This window comes from Podarcis cretensis (genome assembly GCF_951804945.1).
Source record: "Podarcis cretensis genome assembly, chromosome: 7".
NCBI classification, from domain to species: Eukaryota; Metazoa; Chordata; class Lepidosauria; order Squamata; family Lacertidae; genus Podarcis; species Podarcis cretensis.
The window spans coordinates 41,511,646-41,536,074 of record NC_137176.1 but is presented as its reverse complement, the minus strand read 5'-3'; the positions used below and the strand labels follow the sequence as shown (position 1 = coordinate 41,536,074).

The following is a 24,429-nucleotide window of genomic DNA, read 5'->3' as shown; positions in this document are numbered from 1 at the left end:
CCTGCCCCCTGAATCCTACATGCTCCTTTGTGAGCTAAAGTGCAAGATATAGAGGCTGAGACTACACCATTAGAGCAGGTGTATGGCAGTGGCTAAATGTGTGCAGAAAAGGTACTGATTAATATGAATGCTGTAAGGATTACTGGCAAAGCGTATCTGAAGAGTTTTGGACAATGGAAAGTACTCTTAATGTTATGTACCATTATCCAAATATGAGTAAGAGAAGATTCCTTGGTTGCATCTGTTCCATTCAGACTAGACTACTGCAATATGCTCTGCATCACACTGTTTGGGTTTTCCATTTGCCTCACTACTAAATCGGACCAAATGGCAACCAGGTTTTCCATGGCTGTTTGCTCTGATTCAGCGGTAGAGTGCATGTTTCTCAGGGGAAGCTGTGGGACAAACACAAAACCACTCAGACCCGTGCTTTCCAGGCACAGGACAAGCGGAAGAGTGGATAAGCCCAGTGTAAAGATAGTTTGGAAACTTCTGCTGACACAGAATGCAGCCACAAATGCTCAAGGGGGCTAGATATTCAATGGAACCAATGCTGTCCTAATCACATGGTCTGCCTATTTGTTTTGGGGTTTCCTTTAAAGTGCTGAGGGTTGTTGTTGTTGTTGTTTACCAGTAAACTCATAAATGGTTTGGGATCAGATGATCTGAAGGACCACCTGCACCCATATCAATCGGTCTCTAAGACAGACAAGCCCCAGAGACCAAGTCATTTTGGTGGTGACCTCATATCACAGAGACTCTCTCCTGAACCTTGCATTGTTTCAGTCATGCTTGCAAGCTGCCCTAAAAGATGGCACAGGAATGCCTTTAGTTAATAAATAAAGCAAGTCTGAGGTCATCACGAACGATGCCCTTCCTTTGCTCAGAAAACATCTTAGTCTTAGCCTTGCTTTTTAATGGCTAGCCTAAGATTCCACTTTTCTTAACACACACACACAAACACATGAAGAACAGAATCAGCTCCCGTGGTTAATTACATAGGCACGCACAAGAATATCACAGGCTTTTTGTGGTTGAATGCATTCTATTATATTGCATCCGTGGCCTTGGATGCACAGGTTTGAGATGGGAGATTTCTTCTACTTGCCTCTTCAAAAAACCCACAAAAAACCTGTCCTTGAATTCATGGTGCTAGAATGTTGTGCTTTTGGTCTTTGCTCATAACCCCTAATCAAAGATGCAAAACCTCAAAAAAGGGTTAGGACATATGGTAGAGATTGTGATAAAGCTGCTCTTTGATTTTTACCCTTACAGAAATACCAGTGTTTGTATTTCATGTTTCAAAAGCTACACAATTTGAGACTGACATGATATTTGATTTTCTGAGTGATTAGGAAGCATGCACGCACACACACACACACACACACACACTGCCCTACCCTTTTTTCATTCTTAAAAGAAGGAAATTGCTTTATTCTTGAGATATTTTGTTATCACTGTTGCCACAGTTCACAATGTGCTTTGAATTAAAGAACTACATTTAATTAGAAATCTACATAACAGCTTTGCTCTTTGAAAGTATGCAAAAGCTTTGAAGAAAAGGCTAATGCGCCTAAAAGGCAAATCAAAAGGCAGTGCAGGCCCAGGTTTATTTTGATGAGATTTTTGTGGTTGTGATGCTTGTTTCTTAAGGACAGGAGATATTAAGAATAAACAAATAATAGTAATCTTTGAGGAAAATTTAATCTTGGCACCAGCCATAGTAAAATCTAAGTTCACCACTTTTTTTCTTTTTTGCAGATTCAACATCTACATAAAACAAAGGGCACACAGATTCTCATAGGCTGATGGCCCAAACCTGATGCCATCATCTCTACTTTTTACTAGCTGCTAAACCGGGGTGGGGAACAATAAGTCCAGGGTCCAAATGTAGCCCTCCAAGCCTCTACATCCAGCCCTGGCCACACCTTCTTCAAAGACCACACTGGTTCTCCCCAAGCTACGCTCCCTACCAGAATTGTTCTGACCCTCCCTGAGCACTTTTGCCTTGGCTGGGTTGCTTTCTCCAGCTGTGATAATGCCTCTTGCTTGCTTGGATGAAGGATGGAATGATGCGTTTGCAAGACTTCTGACTTCCGAGTGGCTGAAATGTAGCCTACTGAATGAATTGTAAGAGCCAGATCCACCACTCCACTCACTTTTGCTCCTGGGCTACCCACCACTAGCATGTGCCCCCCCCCCCCAAGTTTGTCCACAGTAGAATGTGGTTCCCCTCCCAGGTGCCAATCCGTTTGTCCTTCTTCCACCACCATAAAGGAGAATGTGGATGTCAAGAGTGGAATTGGGGGGTTGGGTGTTAATGTTAAGGGAAGGCACACAGACCCTTTGCAAAGGAAAATAGAAGCAGAGGCAGAAAGGATCAGCCTTAAATTCTGATTAGCTGCATGACTTTGCCATTCTGTGTCAGCTCAAAGGAGTGTTGCTTCTACATATATATATATATATATATATATATATATATACATATACATATACATATACATATACATATACATATACATATACATATATGTATGTTTGTGTATATATATATCAAAGAGATTTGCACCTTTTCTCACCCTCTGGTCTAAACACACTTTCAAGCACCAGGAGGCAGATTAAATGCAGTCCCTTTCCCTCTCTGTCAGAGGAAACCCACTCTCTGCTATTGCTTTGGATCCATCTGGATTCACTCTTTTGAAGGGAGGACTAGATGACAGTGGTAGGTAAAGGAGAAAAAGGAAAGGGTGATTGCTTTAAAAAATAAATTCTACATAAAAAAGATCCAGAAAACCTCCTGGCAATTCCGTACTGTGGAGCAGCTGTTTCCACCCCAGCATCTCAGGAAAGCCCACTGGTGCTGACCAGCTCCTGCTGAGGCCCAAGAGCCTCCAGAAAGGTTAGGGGCCTCTGTGTGTTTGTTTGGAGGGCAGGTGGCATAAGGCAGCTTCTGCTCCCCTGCCCACAAAAGGGAGCAAGTGAGTGGTAGTTGCAGCTGCCTCCCATCACTTATCATGTCACACCTTACTTCTAGAGGTGCGATGGAAAGGACCGGGGCTGCCCCGCTATGCCCCGGGATTTCAGGTGAGAATGTAAGCTAGAGGAAGTAGCTGCTTCTGCCTCTGCCTTTTCCCTATAGGCAATGCAGTTGGGCCATGTGTCAATTTATCCATCAACAGGGCACCTAAAGAGAGTGAAGGTGTGGAAGCGAGAAGCAAGCCCTCACCTAGGCTTTCTTTCTTGGTGATGCAGCAGTGCAGCTCTGAGGGCTGGGCTGGGCCTGACCCTTTTGCTGCACTGCCTACAGAGAGAGTACAGGCAAGCAAGAGGTGGCTTGCAAGATGGGTGCCTATTCCTGGGCAATTGGTCCCACAATAGTGCAGCTGGATCAGCTGGATGGGTTCATCTAGCCCATAATTTTGTTCCCCAACACCAGTCAGATGCTTCTTGGGTAGCGGCAAACAGAACCTGGGCATAGCAGCACTCTATCCCCACCTGGGATTCCCCAAAAGGGGCATTTAGAAATATAGTGTCTCCAACACCTTTCTCTTAGCACATGGTAGGATTAGACAAGTGATGGTGGCACAGCTGGTGGGAGTGGGCCCAGTGGGGCTGGCCAGAGATCCATTCCATCCATTCAAAGAATATCCCATGCACCTTCAAAGCACGTGAATTCCAGCAAAGAATCCTGGGAACTGTAGGTTTCCCCCTTCACAGAGCTAGTCTCACCATTCTTTGGAGGAAGTCATGTGCTGTTAATGTGCATTGAAAGTGAATTAAATATGTGATGCCAGACTGCCTCATTTATCTTTTTCTCCGTATGGCACAGTAGCGAGGCACAGGTCCAATCCTGACTACAGCTACCCGCAAAACAAGCAGAATATCTGAGTGAAACGAGCTCTCCTTCCTGGTAAATCTCCTCTTTCCCTTTGGGTGCTGTGGGAGTGGATATGAGGCCTGTGTGGACACTCTAGAGAGAGGACGAGCAAATGGAACACAGCAGGAGCCTCGTCTGAGCACAGTATGGAGACTCAGGCCTTATGGCTGATGTACCTCCACAAGTGAAAACCCTACACACTCGCCTGGCTTCCTAGGCATGGGAACAGCAGCTGAGCCTGAACAGCAGGCCCTGTTGCCATTATTGTGTACATGGCTGGGTTGAGGGCACTTGCCCCACAACACCAAACTCTGCAATTAGCCCTAGCTTCCTTGTTCGCCCTGTCTTTTGGTGAGGAGGATGGGTGTTCAAGGTCAGCTTGAGATGCTCTGCTGCCCAAGGCAGGGTAAGTGCCATGCGGTGGTTAGTGCATTGGGCCTCCCCATTTGGTTATGAAGCTCCCTGCTTGACCTGTGGCCAGTTACTTACCTCACAGGTTTGTTGTGAGGATACCATATGGAGAGGGAGAACCATGAGCTCCTTGAGAGGAACGGTGGGATATCAATATCATCAACATCATCGCACACCTCTGTCCATGGATACAGCCAGGATTTATGTGTGGAGGGGCAGGGCAAGGACACTCACCTGTCACCATCCTCTGTCTGGCTCTGTCTAGCAGATTTGGAATGAAATGTCTCCACAACAGTTGCTTTAAATTATTTTCTATTGACCCCAAGTGCTCAGAAAAATCTGCTAAAATCTTTCTGCAAGTTCTGCTTTTAGTTAAGTTTTTTTTAAAATTTATTTACTTGATTTGGAGAGTGGGGACAGCTGCCCCTCGGGCCTCTGTCCCCTGAAAAAGTAAATGCATATAGTACCCCAGGCTAGCCAAATCATTTCCCCGTCCCTGAAAGTATTTTATTAATTAAATTGATATACAGTACCACCTTTCATCCCACTGAGCAGCAATACAAATGCAAGGATGCCATGATAACAAACTAAGGAAGGCGCACTTCCCTGCGACTTCTTCCCGAGACCTCAAATGGGCCGCCTGAGGCCTCCCTCTGCCTAATGAAGAAGGCTGGTCCCGGGAGCTCGCTTCCCGGTCTAGAGCCGTCTCCTTGGATCTCTTTCCTTCCGGATGGGCTCCCTAAAACGGATCCCGGGGTCGACTTGCGCTGCAGCCGCCCGCCCCTCGCATCCCGGGGACTCTCTCCTTGGATCTCTTTCCTCTCTCCATCGCCAGTCGAGGCGCAGGAAGCGCGGCCGCCTCTTCTCTCCAAGCGAGCGATCGGGCGAAGGCAAGGCGCGCGGCGCTCGCGATCGGCCGGGGAAACGGGGCTCTCCTCGCCGCTGAACCGCCGCGCTCGGGCTGACGGCGCCGATTGGGCAGGACTGGGCGGGGCCCGGCGCCGCAGGAGCACCCCCCTCGCCGCTCATTGGCTCTCGCGGCCTCTCGGCAGGCTCCGATTGGCAGGGAGGGAACCCCCTGTGTCGGCGTCCGCCCGAAGCTAAGCCGCTCGCCTAGGCGAAGCAAGTTCTCGAGCGGAGCCCGGGCACATGGTCGAGAAGAGGCGGCCAGGACTTCGCCGCTCCGGCGCCGGCCCGCTTGGATTAAAGGCTTCTGGCTCGGCGGCTGCGAGGCGAGAGAGACGCGCGGGGAAGGAAGCAGCGCGGAATAAGCAGGTAGGGCTGCATCGTGAGAGCAATTGCAGGGAAAGCGGCGGGTTAATTTCCCCCCACCTTGCCCTCCCTCTTCGCATTTTCCTCCTTCGCAAGCCTTTCTCCCGAGTCCCGGGGCAAAGTCAGCTGCCGCTCTGCAGCTAGACGGGCGGGCGAGGGGATCGCGTCCCGAAGTTTGCCTCGCCGATCGCGTCTCTCGCTGGCGGCAAAGACGCTGCCTGGGCAAAGAGGCTTCCCCGGGAGAAATGCTCGATTTCGCCGAGCTTGCAAAAGGCACCCGGAGCCTCTTCCCCTCGCCCTCCCACCAGTCGATGCCATAGATAGCAAGATATGATCGCGGGGAACAAACTCCCCATAAGGACCCTTAGAAAGAAAGCGGCTCGAGAATGGCTCAGGAGGTAGATCACGTAGGCAGCTGGGACGAAGCCAGCTACTCTTGCAAAAGGAAGCAAGGGAGGGGGCAAAGCTTCTCATCCCCCCTCCCCGCCGCCCCATGCAATTTGCTGGAGAGCTAAACTGCTACCACCTTGCGCTTGTCCTACTGCCTGCTGCTGGTACTGATGCTGTGGACTGGAAGGCTAGTGATGCAGGCAGATCTCCGCGCGTGCCTCTGCCGTCTCCATCCTTTGGAAGCCGGGTTGTTTCGCAGTTTTTGCAAAGGTGGAAGTGAGAGCGTGTTTTTAATTAGCATGCACTTAGTGAGGTTCCCTCTGCGGTGTGTGACTGGCTCCTGCTGACCTCCATCGTGTGCATGTGCGTGCGTGTACCCTCGATTCTTTTTTCCTTTTTTTTGTAAATTAGATTTGGCTTTTTGCCCTGCTTGCCTAGCTGATCAAACGTCCTGCTGATCGATAAAGTAAAATGGACATTTTGTCTAATGCTCAGGTCTTCCTTTTGTGATGTCAGGTGAGTCCCTGTTGCCTTCAGGATGACTTTTGTTAGGTATGGGTTTAAGGGAAGGGGGGGACTGTGCTGGGTGAAGCTTTTTTGATTCCACAAATGGAATCGTTGATACTTTAATCCTTTTCAGTTGTTGGGAAGAATAGCCCCGTTTGATAGAAAGTACTTGGAGTCAAAGCAGACCTGAAATGACACTCTTGACTTCATTGTTTCATCTAACAGGACATATTGTCCTTTCTCTCCCCCTCCCTTCTTTCTTTTTGGAAAATAAAAATATTAAGGCTTTGTTGGATATAATTATACCTTGCTAGGATGACACAAGGAGCCAACCACCATCAATTACAACCAAAACCCCTCTTGGTAATGATATATAGGCTACTGTAGGCACCCCTGACTATATTGTGCTAATTTTGACGGCAGATGAATTTATGTGTCCTTTCCATTTATGCCTTTTTGTGAAAGTCAGATATGTCCATCTTTTGCAAAAGACAACAACCTGGCTTTTCTGTTGACATTTGGATTCTGGGATTTTGTGTGAGTGCTAATATGTCAGGTAGCCAGATATCCTGACGGGTCAGTGGTAGGAAATGGTATTGAGGGGTCTGGTTGTTTTCTGGCAGTCAGAATATAAATTGTAAAGCTGCAGATACATAAATACCAGCAACGATTGATAATAACTGGCATGGCAGTACTCAGAGTGTTTAGCAAAAAAATAACTATAGGTTTCTTTAAAAGTATTTCCCTGCTGTGCTGCCATGATTTACCTTTGAAATCTGTGACTGAAGATGAGCTTTGTCTTCAGTTCAAAACCTCCCAAGTCTAACTTTTAAAGCACCACAAGGTGTGAGTACCTGAGGGAGTACAATGTGTATGGCCTGTGCTGTTCATAAAGAGTAGCAACATTTCAAATAAGTAAATAAAATCAGCTGACAGAAATGGAGCTTAATTGATCAATGTTTTGTTTGGCATTAAAATAAGCTGATAAAGGTTTCCTATGAACAGAAAATACTTGAGATTAGACACAGAAGCAGGACTTAGAGATGGATGGATGATGATCTGAACCAGTAAGGATATTCCTATGTGAATACCAAAAGTTTTCAGGTTTTGCTAGAGCTACACATGGAAGGCTTAAGCTGGTTAAGATAAGGGGGCGAGGGACACAGCACCATCCAGTGTTTAATAGTGATCATCTTTCTGAAAAAACTTTTAAGGTCTTCAGGGTTAATTGGAGGACATTGTACCTTTAAAAAGTGAAGGATTATAACTAATTAAGTACCGCTTATAGGTCAGGGGGATGGTGTTAACAATGACACTCTTTAAGTCTCCCTGTGCTGATAGAACCACAGTGCTCTGCTTTCCTTGTGTGTAAGAGAGTAACTGCAGAGCATCTGTAGAACTGCAATATACTGTATCCTAGAGTATGACCATTTTTGCCTAAGAAGTATGGTCCTCATTTTGACGTCTTGTTTTCAATGCCTTAAACCTGCACCCTAGGTCTTTGGTGCATGCATGTGTTTAACCTTTAGAAAAGTCAGCCGCTGGGCTGGGCATATCTGCTATTCCTATAGAAAACCATGTTTACTTCATCCTGAGTCAACATCCTTAGAGTGAAGAAGATTTTTTTTTTATCCCAAAGTGTTAAAAAATGTAAGTAGTTAATGGAAGTTGCTTATTTTCAACTTTTAAGTGATCTGGAGTTGAGAAACTCTTAGCACAGCCTGGGATGAAGTAAGATTCCACTGTCTATCTCACAACCAGATATCACAGTAACATTTTCTTTTCAACTGTCTTCTTTAGCTGATGAGGTACCATTTGTTCATGTGTGCTTTCTCGCTAGACTTATCTTCTGCTTTCTCATGACAGTAAGGCATCAGATGAGCCTTGCTGAGAAGGGGTGCATAAAGATAGGTGGTGTGAATGTGGAGCTATAAGCAGCAATACAGGAGTGCCTCCTCTGGGAACATAGTGGCTTTGCAGGGAGGGAGCTGCTACAAAGTAATCCCTTCTGTATATGGAGATGTCTTAATGAAAACAAAGGCAGAGTTGAGTGCTGGATTTGATTCCTGCACCTCTGCTTTAGCTATAGAAATAGCATAGAAAAACAGTCTGTCCTCTCTTTTCCCAAATGGACATTTGGGGGATTTTTTGAAATGTTGTCCTCACAAATGGAAGCAAGATAGAAGAGCTCAAACTTCATGTGTGTGTGTGTGTGTGTGTTGAGGCAGGCAGGGGAAGCAGCACTTTAGTAGGCAATCATTGGATAAAGTGCTCCAAATGATGGAATGGCTTTTTCTTTTTCACCTTCAAAATGATTTCCCTCTCCACTTATCTTTAGAATAAGAAAGAAAGAGAATTAGGGGCATTTGACTGGAATAATGTGCTCATTTTAATACCATAGGCTCATTTGAGAAAACCTTAGGAAAATGGGTTGGGTTACTCAACTTCATGTTGTAAAATTTAAACACACATCTTAAAAAGTTGTAAAAACTTTGTGTACTTTAGTCCTGTTTCTTGAGTGTTGTGTAAAGAATCATGGTCACTTTTTTTTTTTGTATATAGTCCTTACAGAAAACTGTGCCATACCCAGAAATATGCCTTTTCTTTGTTTTGCAAACTTGTCAAATCCTTTCTTGTGAGTTTGAAGAACCGGGACTTAGTTCGATGTAGCAGGGCCGTATATTTGGACCAGTTCATGCTCCTTGGATGTAGATACCAGGAAGCATGCCATATATGTTTTCACTCCTTTATGACTATTTAGTCAAGTTTAATAGTTAATACAGGGAACTGAATGCATATAATCAAGCCAGCTTTAGCTTCAGAGAACTGTTGTCTTAAGGGAACCCTCTTATACTTCTCCCAATAAGACAGCTTCTGTCTTTGAGAACATCTGGGTCAGCAGTTGTAATATGGATCACAATCTAGTTATAATTGTGGTGTATGCTGTAACTACCTAGATTCCACTCCCTCCACACTGTTTAGGGTCCATGAAGCAAAGGTGCATTGAACATGCCTGAAAAATTGAACATTTCTCTTTTAAGGTTGGAGAGGGGTGTGCAGTTATGCTTGAAAGCCCACAGGAGGCGGACTTAGATGTTGTACCAAAAGCAATTTGGTTTTCCCTGTGGGTTTGTGAAAGAGAATGACAAATTGTAAATGCTGTAGCTATAGCTGATCAGCTATCATGGGGCAGACCTGCTGCTTCCGCAAGTATTCAAGGGGTCGTAGTTCAGACTCTGGGGATAGCAGTCAATGGTGGAATTATCACAACACACAGAGCATTACTTGATTGAAAGACTGAGGAGTAGTGTGAAGATGAAGGGATAGATCTTGCACTGTTGACCTAGATGGGGTATAATTTTCCAGTTGCCATTGTCTGCGCTCCATATCGGGGTTGTTTCCAAGGAAAGTAAGAATCAGGGTTAACAACTGGGCGGTGCGATAATGCTGAGAAGCCAAAGCCATTAAGAAAATGGGAAATAGATGTGAAAGAAGCATTGAGGGCATGAAAAGGCTGCACATGACCTTGCAATGGAGAACTCTTGCCCTGTGGATGACATGGATAAGATATGGAAAGTTCTTAGAGCAAGCTGCCTTTCTATGGGTCTGTAAGTTATAACAGGAATACATTGGCGGTCGTGTCGTGTGGAGGTCAGGAATAGAAGAGAAAAATACTGATGGGGCAAAGCCTCGTGCAGAAGATCAGTCTTCCCCCAAAATGGCAGATTGAGAGTTGGGGTGAAGTGGGCTTTGGGATGTAAATGGAAAGGATGGATTTGTGCCTAAAGGTCAGGTAAGGGAAGGAAAAGAACATGCCACTTCCCAAAAGTTTAATTGCTATATAAGTTAATAAACACTGTTAAGATCACTCATTCATGACATCTCAGCTAACTGGATCAGAATTGCAATTATTGCTATCATGGTGCTGATCGTACTTGTAGTCAAATATAATAATTAGTATTTTTAGAGGTGAGAAAAATCTTATGCATCCTATCTAAATCTGTGGCCGCACGCTATAGTTAACTGTTTATAATGACTGCTCGTATATGAACACTGTGAAGCACAGCTCAATGATAAAGGCAGTTTCTTGGAAGTAAGTCCTTGTAACTTTCATGTAACTGTGTTTGCAGTCACGGTGTATGGGCATTGTGTTCCATATATAACGGTTGGAACCTTAAAAATCAGTTTACTTGGAAATAGGTTTCATAGAGTCAGTGGGGCTTATTTCCAAGCAAATGTACTTGAGATCAGGTGCAAAAAAAATTAAGTGAAACTTTATTTGTCACTATATTTTAGAATACAATTTCTTTCCCAATGGGACACTTAACGTTACATGCAGGTAGCAAGAACTGTTAATTAAAAAACAACCTCAATAGTTTTATAGGCTAGTGAACTAAATATGTGTGTTAAAACATATTGGAGTTGATTTTTAGTAGTCATTCATTACTAATATTTTTAAAAAACCCTTTCTGTAAAATATACATGATTACAGTATCCTATCCCAATATAAAACCAAGAACCAGAGAATATGCTTCTCTGTGCTTTTGTATAGAGATTATTGAATTAAAATGATGAGTTCTTTCACAGTATATGGGCTGCAGTGATAAAAAATGAAAATATTTCAAATTAGAGTTAAAAATAGAGTTTTTAATAGAACTTGAGGTTTTTTTTAAAAAAAACCTTTTGAACTGTTTGATCTTCAGTTATAATTAGATGTTTAACATATACGCTAATTGCAACTGCAAATAATTTTTCCTCCAGCTCTTTTTGCCCGTTCATCAATTGTGCATTCCGAAGACATTCAAGGTTGAGACAAGTGCATTTTAAAACAAAATCTTTGAGTCACTTTCTCCTTCACTTAGTACTTTACTCCTTGAAGCAGAGATGACACAAATGACACCTAAATCGTAGGAGGAAGGTGCAGTCTCTTTATTGCTTTCAGTGGTAGTAATATTAGTTGCTGAAGCTGACAAACACAAGCCTTGAATGTATGCCTTGGCAGTTAAAAGGCCTTTCAGTAATATGAAAGCTGTGATGATATTTAACGACTTTGTACAGTAAATGATCCTGAAACGATGCTTATTCCGACACATACATATAGCTCAGTAATGTGTATTTGTGTGTTTATAGCTTTAGTACATACTTCTATATGAAACAGGGGATAAAGTATATTTAATAAATAATTGACTGTTCTGCAAGAATGGAAGGATATTATAAACTCGATATTGCTTTCGCTTTTTTTTTTTTTAGAAGTTTACTACACCGCAGTGTTAAACAGACTGGAAAGGCAAAGAAATAAAAGTAAAGAATTTGTGCAGATAAAATAACAGCCATTAAGACGAAAGCAAGTAAACTATCCAGTTGGAAAAATGTGTTGCCACTTAACTGAACAAAAATAATTAGAACAATGAAACATCCTGCTCAACCCATTTGAAAATGGGTAAATAATGAGGGCTTCCTGCAAACTATGCCAGTGTTTTGTAGGCCAGGGTTAGTCACTTGTTTACTTACTTCAGGTATCCCCCCCAAAAGTCACTCCCTGTGGATCTGACAACAGAACTGCATAGATGCCCCCTTCCCAAGACTGCATCTGGCTCAAGGTTCTGTGGTTTTATATAACTCTTCTTTCAGATATTTCAGATATTTAGCATTGTGCTAAGAGGAGTTATTGATGACCTCTGTTACCATGAAAAGGTCTGCAAGGTTTCTTACTATGCCATGGTGATAGTATATATGTAATGTGTACACACCATATATTTAAAGCACGTCTAAACACATGACTCCCCCCGCCCCCCGGATCCTGGGAACCAGCACCCTTAAAAATTAGCCAGTCACTAGACGCATTTTGCAAATAACACGGGTCCAATTGCAACCACGTGGCGATCTCTAGATGCAAGCGTGATGATTGGGGAAAACAAAGTGTCACTTAGAGAAGGACCTGGAATATTTTCATTGAAACTTGAATTTGTTTTATTCCAGATTGTTTTATTTGATGTTTTCATGTGTTGTAAACCACTTTGAGATTCGTTCTTTAAAACATAAAGCGCTGTAGAAATGAAAATAACAGCAGCAGCAGCAACAACAACAACAACAACAACAATAAAGTCCACTGCAAAAGAACAAACAAAAACAGCACTCAGACTTTCCATGGTGGCGACCGTAACCCAGGTTTAAGGCGTCATTTGGTAATTAGATTGTATATGAATTTCTAACACTGACTAGAGTTTCCAGGACTCTTTGGGGGTTTCAATACGTGGTTTAAATATATAGTGTTTATGCAGCCATGATAATAAACCCAGGGCTGCCAGCCAAAATGTTGCAATATTTGTCCCCATGTCCTTTGCAATATATAGTTCAATTTACATCAGAGCCTGATTTCTTTACACTGCATGTTAGCCGCCGCCAGTAAAGTGAAGCAGTGCTAATGCTTAGCAAAATTATGTCAGGGTATGATGTAACTGGAAAACACATCCGATGAAAGGGGAAACAACAACACGAGACTGCCATTTCCTTCAGCAGCCCTTTGTTTCTGATAGCTCCACAGTGGTCGCTGTGGGTAAGCTCTTGACTGTTTGCTGCTTATGACTGTGCCTTTGGATTATAGTGGCTCTCCACATGGCAATTTTCACGCTCTTCTTCAGGTTTAGAGGAAAGGATAGCAGCTTTTTTTTTTTTTTGTCACAATAAAGGTTACAGCAATCCTGGAGTATAAATGTTTCCTGGGAGCAAGACATTTCAAAGTGCTTTGAAAAGAGGCCCTAACATATTGCAAATGTTTTACTGACATTTCTTATGAAAATTGAGCTGGTATTTTTATCCCTGTTAAATAACAATCTGTTGCCTCTCTGAAGGAAGCTGACAGTTTATCAATATCAGATGGCTACTACAACTAAGCTGGATCTGTGTGGTTAGAACGGTAATGGAAGGATACAGAAACAGGCACTGTTCAGCCATTAAACCACGTCAAGGTTAGGGAAACTGAAACATAGTTTGGTAGGATGTCTGGACAAACCATGGCTTCTATCAGCCAGCAAACCAAACATGATTTGAAATAGATTTGCAAAAGCATCTTGAGGCCCATCAGGAAAAACACGGGGTAGAAATAAGTATAATAAAAACAACAACATGGTTTGTATATTGTGTTTACTATGGTTTGTTATTGTACCTGAATTGACAAACTATAATTGCAACTATAGTTATGGCTGTGGGGCAAGGTACCTTATAGAAAAAGAAGCACTGAGCAAATGGAAAACAAAAGGCGAAAGTCATAAAAGCAGAGACGCAACTGTAAATCAAAAATCACAATTTCCCTGTATGCTCGGACACTTAACCATAGCTTAATAACCTTTATTAATGCAGTCCACAGTTTGTTATGATGTCTGAATCGAGTCACCCTCATTCTTGCACTTTTTAAAGCCATCTCAGTGTATCCCCATGAATTTAGTTGGAAAGAAACAAAGTGACATCTCTTTTGTGTTGAATTGTTAAATCTTATTTAAAGCTGTGGTTTAATTAGAAACTCCAGGTTGATTTCATCATTCTGTTTAAAAGATAGACACTGCAAGTGAAAGGCCAGACTATTGGCAATCCATGATAGGCTTAACAACTGCCAACTTGCCTCTCTGTTGCTGAATAATTGCCTGAGGTGTTTAGTAGTGGGGTGGCGGGGGGGGGGGGGGCAGAGAGGGATCCAACATGACTCATCATTTGGTGATTGTGATGTTAGTTGTTTCTCAGCTTCAAGTTGCCAACAATCGCTGCAGTTATCATATCAGTAATATAACTTTTGATATCATTTTCATGTTGATCTCCATAACTGGTATAAGTATATGTATAACCATCCACACATTTGTGCTGACTGATTGGCTGATGGCGGTTTAATATTTTGGTGATTCAGTAGAAGCAAAATCTTCTCCCAGCATTTCTTCCTGCCCACCCTGGTATTTTAAGGTTATTGGGATCATTAACCAAATATATTCTCTCTCTCTCTGCCTTATAGAATGAAGCACTGATGTTTTAAGTAGGAAGACTTATAAATTGCTACTGCTTAGTTAGCATACACAGTCGGGTTGTGGTTTATCACACGAGCCTCTTAAGCAGAGATCTTCTGCTACAAGGAAGTACTATAAAAAGGCATTAAATGGATTCTGTAATCAGAAGTGCTTTTATTTGTATTATGGTTCTGGTGTACCTTTTGAAGAGTATTGCAAAGGAGCATCACAGCTGAAAGAACTGAAAGATTGTGGATGCCACACTGGGCAATTCCATTGTTGGGAAGCAAATGCTTCACCTGTTGCTGGGGCAGCCACACCTGCTTCCTGTGTGACTTCCACAGCTAGAGGAGCAGAACTGGTCCCTGCCCCTAAGACATCCAAACGTGCTAAAATTAAATCAACAGCACCCTGGTTAGGCTTTTGCTTTTTGATACTTTCTGGGCCTGGTCTGGCTTGCCAACTACCACTTACTATTTAAGGCAGGAATAGACAACCTGTTGTCCTCTTAACATTGTTGGACTACAGTTCTCATCATCCCTGACTGTTGCTTGCTGGGACTGATGGGAATTGGAGTTAAACAGCATCCGGAGAGCATTACTTTGGCTACCTCACTTTGGCTGCCCCGCCAAAAACAAACAAGCAAACAAACAAAACCCTACAATATAATCATTCCTCTTGAGAGAAGTTCTAAACATTCAACTTGCCATATAGCATAACAATGCTATAAAAAGAAAAAGAAAAATAGGAAAATAAAGAGATCATTGAAAGGAATATGATACCTGCTTTGAGCTAGGTTTGAGAAGCATATGCAGAGAGAGGGGGCACATTTGATAAGACAAATGGTTACTTAGGTTACCATGTTCCATCCACCTGAGGCCACCATATTGCATTACAGACTATTTGTATATTACAGACATATCGCAAACATTGCACAAAGGAGGCATGTGTTGGTTGACTAATTGGTACTAAAGTTGATGGAGCTGTTCCAAGAAAAAGCAAGTGCTTCATTTCTGTATTATATTTTCATGCCACTCTTTCGCTCAGTGGTTCACAGTGTTGTATGTATCACCCCCAATCCAGCTCTATTTTATTTTATCAACAGTCCAGGGTAGTAATATAGGCTGTGATATAATGACAGTCTCAAGGTTGCCCTGTGCTTTGTATGTTACTTCAACCAAGGTCCAACATTGTACTGTGTTCTTTAAGAATACAGCACAATGGCAACTAACCACATACTTTATTTTAAATTTTAAATATGTTTACTCAGATATCAGCTCCAGTCCACTGAAATAGATTTCCTTGTGATAATGTTTAGGTTTACAGCTCTTGTTGTAAAACAATAGGATTAGCACCCTGATGCTAAATATTAGTGGCAGAGCATCTGCCTGTGACATTGGTATAACATTACTGTAACATTGCAGGAGCAGCGTGTGCTTAGAAATAGTTGAGAGGGTGTCGCTACCAATGTGTCCAGCCTAGAAAGTATATGTCTCTGGGATGAAATACTCTTGCCTGATGGCAGAGGATTGCAGGCCAAAGAGTCAACTACCCACCCAAATTTACCTTCTTCCAAGTCTCATAGTGCAGGTGCTGGTTTTGACCATTAAAGCTCTAAATGGCTTTGGACCAGGATATCTTAGAAACTGCAGATATCCTGCCATATGAACCTACCTATCATGTTCATGCCTCTTCAGAGGCCCTTCTTCATTTCACCTGCAAAGTGTTAGCTAGAACTGCCAAGGGGCAGTGGAGGCCATTCATAAATTCAGGACATAATCCTGACAGGCTCTCTGCTAGTAAAAAGAAATACTCTCAGTTTTTCTCTTTCTCAAACATAGATACACTTAGCCATTGCTCAATAACAGTAATCAAAGGAAAAAGCACCCAGAATGCCAAAATATTGCATCTCGCTTCCTTTTGATGGGCGAAATGTAAAGTACAAGTTGTAGCAAATGAAAGCTGAAAGAAATGTAATTTACCAAGAAATAATTCTGACAACAGTTCTTTTCTGTTTTTCCTTTATAGGTGACTCTTACACCATTTCTCTTGTGAAGGCTATTCAGTAGTGGAGACCTTTTTTAATCGAACACTCCACAAATTATTATCTCTGGACTCCCAGCTGACATCCTGCTGGAGGCTACAGCTACTAAGCCAACTGGAACTGTGCCCACTCTCTCTTGTCAAGGTTTTTTATTTTTTATTTTCCTCACACAGGGAGAAGAAGAAAAAATGAAGTTTGGCAAGGTGGAGTTCTGCCATTTTTTGCAGATAATAGCGCTTTTCCTCTGTCTTTCTGGGATGAGTCAAACAGAACTCCCTAGATCCAGGTCAAAGCCCTATTTCCAATCTGGGAGATCACGAACCAAACGCAGCTGGGTGTGGAATCAGTTCTTCGTGCTGGAGGAATACATGGGAAATGATCCCCTCTATGTTGGAAAGGTAGGAGATTTGATCAAATGTCCTATGGCAGAGATACCTGTCTGTCAGAAGCCACTAAAACTGTGATCATGAATTATTGTAGAGTAAGTTGTGGTAAAGAGACATCTACTTGGAAGTAAGATTCATTTATTTCAGAAGACTTGGGCCTTATGCTACAAATCCCTCAAGTGTGATTCTTGTTTGTTGCTACCTTTCCATTTTCCCTCACACTGGTAGACATGTGTAAAGTCTTCAGCCCCATTAGTACCTCTGGCACTACTGTTAGTATCCATGACAGTGACACTGAACCTTTTGTGAAACATCCTCGGCCCCTTGGCCAGTGGGATCAGGAAAGCAATTGCAAGGGTTTGTGGGCCTTAATGGAAAATAAATGTGTTTGGCTTGAGCAGAAACTGTCTCAAAAGGTCTTACGTTTCCCGAAGTGCCACTTTCAAAGCCTGACTTGGAAGATAAAATTACATTTGCTTGGTTACCTCTGGGGTTCTATACTAATCTGCCTCTAAGCTTTCTGAAACCTCCCCTTGGGAGGAATTGAACCATAGTTAAACTGTGGAATTCACTTCCAGACGATGTGGTGATGACCACCAATTTAAAGGGATGTACAGTGCAATCATATACAGAGGTGTCACTGAATTAATCTTGAATTAAGGACCCCAGTCTTAAACAATGTAATATGAAAGAATCAGAGAGGAAAGACATCAGAAGTTAGATTTCTTAGTACATAAATATATAGATTCAGTTTTGTAATAAGAATTCTTTATTTCCAGAAATGAGGCTGTTTGCAGGAGGTTACTTATATTAATGGAGGATAGAGTTACTAGACACAATGGCTGTATGATTCCTCCAGGATAAGAAGCAGTACCAGTGGTTAGGGAAGAATAATAAGGCAGACCCTTCTTATGGGCTTCCCAGATGCATCTAGCTAGCTCCTGAGGGAGCCAGGATACTGGACTAAATAGGCAGGCTTCTTCTTATGTTCTTATATTTAGGGAATAACAGATTGTTTAAATGGCTGTTTTACAGCTATTAGATTTTCGAGCATTTGCCTTTTCTTATGATATTGACCTTTTTGGATAGCACTTTAAGGAGCATCACTGGATAAAGTAATAGATGCAAAGACCAGAGTTGCATCCTCATGTCTTTCCCCCATGCTGTGCAATTGAATAACATCATTTAATTTGTTTGCTTTGAACTGAATATTGGTAAGAATTCTTCTGAGGAAATGAGCTTGGTATTTCAGTAGCTTCCAGTTAATTGCTTCACGTCACATTTGCACAGCACCACTTTCTTCCCGCCCCCATGGATCTGTGATGTTGTCCACAAACCTCTTGCTTTTTCTGGGATACTTATTCCATTTCCACAGTTCACACATTACCTGAGGATCCATTTAGTTCTCCCATACCAAACCTTAACATAAGAAAGCTTTCTCCAATGTTCAGCCCTCCAGATGTTGAACTCCCATCATCCTTGACCACTGGCCATGTTGGCTAGTGCAGGTGGGTCTTGGAGTCCATCAGCATTTGAGGGGGCACCATGTTGGCGAAGGCAAACGTAATGCATGAGCTGAGCTCTCCATGAATGCACACACACAACTTCTTGGCAGCCTGAGTTGTTCCTGCAATCACAGTAGCTAAAAAAAAAAGGTGAAACTGTGGCAGGTATACTGCATTATGAACCAGCTTTTAGCTTGAGTAGGGAATGAAGCATTTAATTGCTGAGCTCATTTGGCTGATTGCACGCACATTGGCAATATTTAGGAAGGGGTAGGTGACTTGGAAGCAGACGAGCTGCAAATGTTTGTTGTTATTGTAGAGTATGCTGGGTGAAAATGGATTACTTTGTGCTTTTTTGTTTTTCAGTGGGGATTGTTTGGCATACAAATAATAGCGAATGGCACTCTTGGATTCTGTGCATGTGTGTCTGAAGCTGAAGGAGAAATATCACACACTGTTATATTATTTGAGAAATACTGTAATTAAAGTCTGTATGGAAATCCATGTACACAGGCAGGCAGAGCTAAAGATGTGCATGCAACCATATTATGGGAATTTCCATATTTTGTTTGACTGCTTAACCATGCAACCCTAATGTTCTTTAATTTATTTGCTTTGGACAGAATACTGATAAGAATTCTCCTGAAGCAATGAGCTCGGCATTTCAATAGCTCCCAGTTTCATCCAGAATTTCTAAAGTAAAACTTGGAACCTAAAACGGACAGATTACCTTCTTACCTGCCTCCCTTTGAATCCAAAGTTCCCATATTCAGATCAGTGGCAGGGTAATAAGTCAGTTCACAATGGTGTGATGTGCCCAAGCTGCAAATATCAGATTTACTTCCAGATCTGGATTATATAGTTATCATATGCTTGGGTAGCTCTGTCCGTCATGGGTATGAGCCCAATGTTGGGCAAAATATTCTGGCATCACAGGAAGTTGGCTAGAGGAGCCTTGTGGTCCCTTTCAACCCTACAGTTCTATCATTATATAATCTGTAAGTAAATATAAGTCCAGAATGCTGGGCTTGGTCCACATAGAAAGGCCATTCTCTTATGTTCAGCACCTTGCTTAGCAAAGTTTTAATAGTGGTGAAGGACGTAAAATAATCTCTGCACATTGATTATGCTTATGCTAACTTCAGCTGTCCAAACTGGTTTTTGGAGTCCAGCAACTGTGAAATCCTATCTTTGCACATAGGGTAGATCCAGATACCTAGGATTTTGTTAGTTCTCCCTCTTGATCAAAATGTAGTGTTCCATCCAAAGCATCATCATAACGAAACACATGTGGCAAGCACTGTTTCTCTTTACTTTGGTTTTAAGCATCTTTTCTTCCCAAGGTAACCAGCGCCAGGCAGAGTTCTCATCAAGACAGCAGTTCAGATACTTATTTCCCCCGCTGCCCCTGCCACACCTTTCACAGCTCTAAAGTGCTTCCAGGCCTCTGACAATACACTGTGCTCTAGGCCATCACTTTCTCCGTAAGGCTTATGCTGTGCCTTTTCCAAAGACTTTGATTGTGATTGAATATACTATCCCTGATTTGCTGTCATATCTTTGTTCTGTAGTCCTTTAGTGACAGACTGACAAAAGACAGTGGGGAAGGAATAGGAGAGATATGGAGATGAAGTTTGGATAGCATGTGTGTGCATGTGTATAGACCCCCCCCCAACCCCCTGCAAATCTCTATTTATTTGATCAAGGGAAATTGATAAAAATAGCATTTAAAATGACTGATCATTATTAAGTGCAACTGATTGTTAAGTGCAAGTGATTAAAATTGCCTATAATGAGATGATTATAGATGAAAACAAACAGCTATTCCCTGGTCTTCTTATTACGAATCTCTCTCTCTCACTAGAAGAAAGGATTCATCTTAAAAAAAGAAACCCTTTTCCCCATCCCCGGATACACTGAATCTCTATTACTGCTTTTCAGATCACTGACAGGTGCATCATCCTAACAAGATGTTTCTGATGAGATTGTACAAGGAACCCAGGAAGGAGTTGTGTTGTACAAGATCCCATTGTGGTTATTGTTAGAACACCGCTGACTCCACCAAGTTTTGAAGAAATGCCTCTTTAAAAGAATATCATTTATGTAGCCAGATTGAGATACACTTTACAAAGAAGGACTTTAGCTGTCAGTAGTGAATGAAAGTCAGAACTAAATAAATCAATGGGTGAAATCAGAATTAAAGCACCAGGCCTCTTATAATTATTATTGTTATTATTAGTTACTGGCGCATCACCCTAAGGTCCCAGGGCAGCTTTCAGCATTGACACATGATGGTAAAAACAGTTTTAAACAACTTACAATCACCAAAATTAAAGTGGGTCCCTAATATATCCTCAGGTGTCAAAAGCCGGGGTAAAGAGGTGCGTCTTCAGCATTTGCTGGAAGCTGTATAATGAAGATGCAAGACACATCTCTGTGGGGTGGGAGTCTCACAACTTACGGGCTGCCACAGAAAATGCCCTCTCTTGGGCTGCCACCCCCTGAACCTCAGGGCAGAGGAACTACCAAAGGGCCCCGCTGTTAATCTCAGCACCCATTAGGATCAATACAGGAGGATCTGGTCTTTCAGATATTTGGGGCCTGTATTGCATAGGATCTTAAATACTATTGTGAGCACTAACGTGACATGACCTGGCAACCAGTTGCAGCTGTTTTAAACCAGGTGTTATGTCCAGGGGACATGGGGGTGGGGAATCTGGCTGCTGCATTTTGGAACAGTTGAAGTTTTTGAGTTGTCTTCAAAGGCAACCTCATGTAGAGTACATTGCATTATTCCAAACTGCAAGTTACCATAGCATGGAGTACAGTGGCCATGTCATCTCTGTCTAAAAGAACTGTGGCTGGTGAACCAACCAGAGCTGAAAAAGGCACTGCTAGTCACTGAGGTCACCTGGGCCTCTAGCAACAAAGATGGATGCTGAAGCACCCCCAGATTACAAACCTTCTCTTTCAGCAGGTGTACAACCCCATACAAAACCAATATCCAGTGGACCAATATCCAGGATTCAGGAACTATTCACCCATAGTTCCTTGCTATTGCCAGGAATCAAAGTCAGTTTATGGGTCATCATCCAGCTCACCACCGAGTCCAGGCATTGGTCCATCATATCAGTTATAGAAAAGTAGAGGAGATTATTGACAACACAAATCTCCTAATAACTGATCTCAGTGGCTTCGTATGGGTGTTAAACGGCACTGGGGAGAAGATGGTACCCTTTAGCAGCCCTCAGCACAACTGCTAGGGGGCCAAAAGACAATCATCCAATGTTATATTCTGAAACCAATCGCAGAGATAGGATTGATTGAATTTTCCATTATACAAATTTGCCATATCAAACAATTTTCACAATTTTCAACTTTTTGGACTTCCCTCAGCTTCTCTGCCAATCATCCATATTTTCCCCTTTTTATACATTTTCTAAATTGAATATTGCATTTTTAGATTAACCTTACTGTCCTGTTTAAAGGGACGCAGGTGGCGCTGTGGGTTAAAGCCTCAGCGCCTAGGACTTGCCGATCGAAAGGTCGGCGGTTCAAATCCCTGCGGCGGGGTGCGCTCCCACTGCTCGGTCCCAGCGCCTGCCAACCTAGCAGTTCAAAAGCACCTCCGGGTGCAAGTAGATAAATAGGGACCGCTTACCAGCGGGAAGGTAAACGGCGTTTCCGTGTGCGGCTCTGGCTCGCCAGAGCAGCGATGTCACGCTGGCCACGTGACCCGGAAGTGTCTCCGGACAGCGCTGGCCCCTGGCCTCTTGAGAGAGATGGGCGCACAACCCCAGAGTCTGTCAAGACTGGCCCGTACGGGCAGGGGTACCTTTACCTTTACCTTTACTGTCCTGTTTCTGTTTAACAATACTCCTCTCACTTCACAAAGCCTCTTTAAATCCCACTAGCTTTATTTGTTCATCACATATACTTTTCAGATATTCTGCAAATTTTTCCCAGTCCTCGATGAACTTGTGGTCTCGTTGATATCTTATCTTCCCAGTTAGAATGTTGTGATGCAGTTCTCAAGCTGAAACAAAATTTTTCACGAGTTTTTCAACAAAATTCGCAAGTTGCTGAGAATATAGAGAACTGAATTTAAGACAGGAAAAGTTAGAAATAGAGAGAACAAAAATGGACAGATTGGTGCATACCTAGCTGTGCATGTGAATTTTACATACTCTTTTGAACTAACAAGCTGTTACCTTTAGTTATATTATATTTATTTTAAAGAATGATTTACCTTAAGCAGAACAGCAATAACCTGCTTCATCATTCTGTTTTGCTAGAAAAAGATGTATTAATTAATCAATCAACAACATATTTAGATGAAAAATTACAAAGCTTAGTTGACTTTTACCATTTTTATACGCGTGTATCAAGCAGTAATGTACTAATGTGTCTCTAATGATATTGATTTGCTTGGCCTTCATATCAGTTGTGTGTTGGAGGAATTTAATTTTTCCATTTTTCATATGTGGGGTTGAAGCTGAGAGGTAAATCCCTAAAGCAACGTTGCTGAGCCCATAGCTGCGGTGGGATTTAACATTCTCTGATAGGAAATCCAGTGCACTTTCTGCTGATTCATAGGAGATTTTAGCTGAGGGTTTTATTCCACTGAGCAAGAAAAAAGCATGACAGAGCTCCAATTGCTAGTTTGCTTCTCTCTCCCTTTTTTTTTTATTTAAAAAATATTTATTAATTTTTAAAAATACAACTGCAAAATATCAAGATGAACAAATCAATAAAAGGAAAAAAAAATCATAACTGTGACTGAGTAATAGAAGTGGTTTACATCATCGTCTTCATCTCCGATATTAAGAAATAAATGTCTTTTTTCTGAGTGATTGTTAGCATTCACTTCAATAAACTTATATCATTTTATATATAATCAGTTTGGTGTCTGCATCCCTCTCCCCACAAACCCGTTTTTCCACAAACTTTTCCATTATGGATGAAACCTGTTTCTGTTAAGATTCTTTACCATTAATATTTAGTTTGCTCCGATGAAAGGATGATAAATGAAAGCACTAAGACTCTGACCCTAATTATTTATGGGTTTTCTTGTATTGGAGTCATTTTTAAAATAAAAAATGCAAACCAGTACAAATAACCCACCTGTCTTGCATTCTAATTATAATATTAAAGACCCAGGGTGCGCTTTTACATAGAATCAGATGCTATTGCTATAAACATTCAGTTAAATGTATTCATAATTTTTGCTCACGTAGAAAACATCTGTTTTGCCTAGAAAGCTTAACTTTTTTTCCAGGTGGGGAAAAAGCAGATACTACTACTTGCTTAATGTAACAGTTGCTTAATCTTTATTTTGTACTGTCTTTAGGGTTTGGGACTACTCAGTGTACCCATGGAAAAGACATTTGATTTACTTCTGAGAACAATACTGGTGGAATTTGTTGCACGCCAAGGCCCTGGCACACCCCTAAGGATAATAAAAACACATTGACGCAGAATTTTAGTTTAAACATTAATGGGCAAAATTTAGGCCAAAACTTTATTGATTACATAAATTTGAGTGGTATTGGCTTAAAAAGGTAAAGGTACCCCTGACCATTAGGTCCAGTCACGGATGACTCTGGGGTTGCGGTGCTCATCTCGCTTTATTGGCCGAGGGAGCCGGCGTACAGCTTCCAGGTCATGTGGCCAGCATGACAAAGCAGCTTCTGGTGAACCAGAGCAGCGCACAGAAACACTGTTAACCTTCTCGCTGGAGTGGTACCTGTTTATTTACTTGCACTTTGATGTGCTTTCAAACTGCTAGGTTGGCAGGAGCAGGGACCGAGCAACAGGAGCTTAACCCGTCGCGGGGATTTGAACTGCTGACCTTCTGATTGGCATCCCTAGGGTCTGTGTTTTAGACCACAGCACCACCCGCATCCCTCTGGTATTGGCTTAGGCATTGGCAATAACTATATCTGACTCCTGTCCACCTTACAGGAAGTCTAGAAGGGTAAACCACCAGAACAGGGAGCTGCGTCAATAACAGCCAACTGAAGCTCATCCTGGGGTTCCCGCTGGG

General features: G+C 42.3%; 1 protein-coding gene across 4 annotated transcripts in view; it reads left to right on the top strand.

Moving 5' to 3' along the window:
* Positions 1-5,383: 5,383 nt before the first annotated feature.
* CDH7 (cadherin 7) overlaps positions 5,384-24,429 on the top strand; it is a 118,539-nt gene continuing 99,493 nt past the window's right edge. The window contains exons 1-2 of one of the 4 annotated variants that reach the window (XM_079982928.1): positions 5,384-5,563; positions 16,666-16,890. In XM_079982928.1, coding sequence (XP_079839054.1) covers positions 5,438-5,563; positions 16,666-16,890 — 351 coding nt within the window. In that variant the 5' untranslated portion in view covers positions 5,384-5,437. Of the gene's footprint in view, positions 5,564-5,683; positions 6,221-6,373; positions 6,467-16,476; positions 16,891-24,429 lie in introns of those variants that run through there. The other 3 variants (XM_079982929.1, XM_079982931.1, XM_079982930.1) reach the window with 3 other exon arrangements.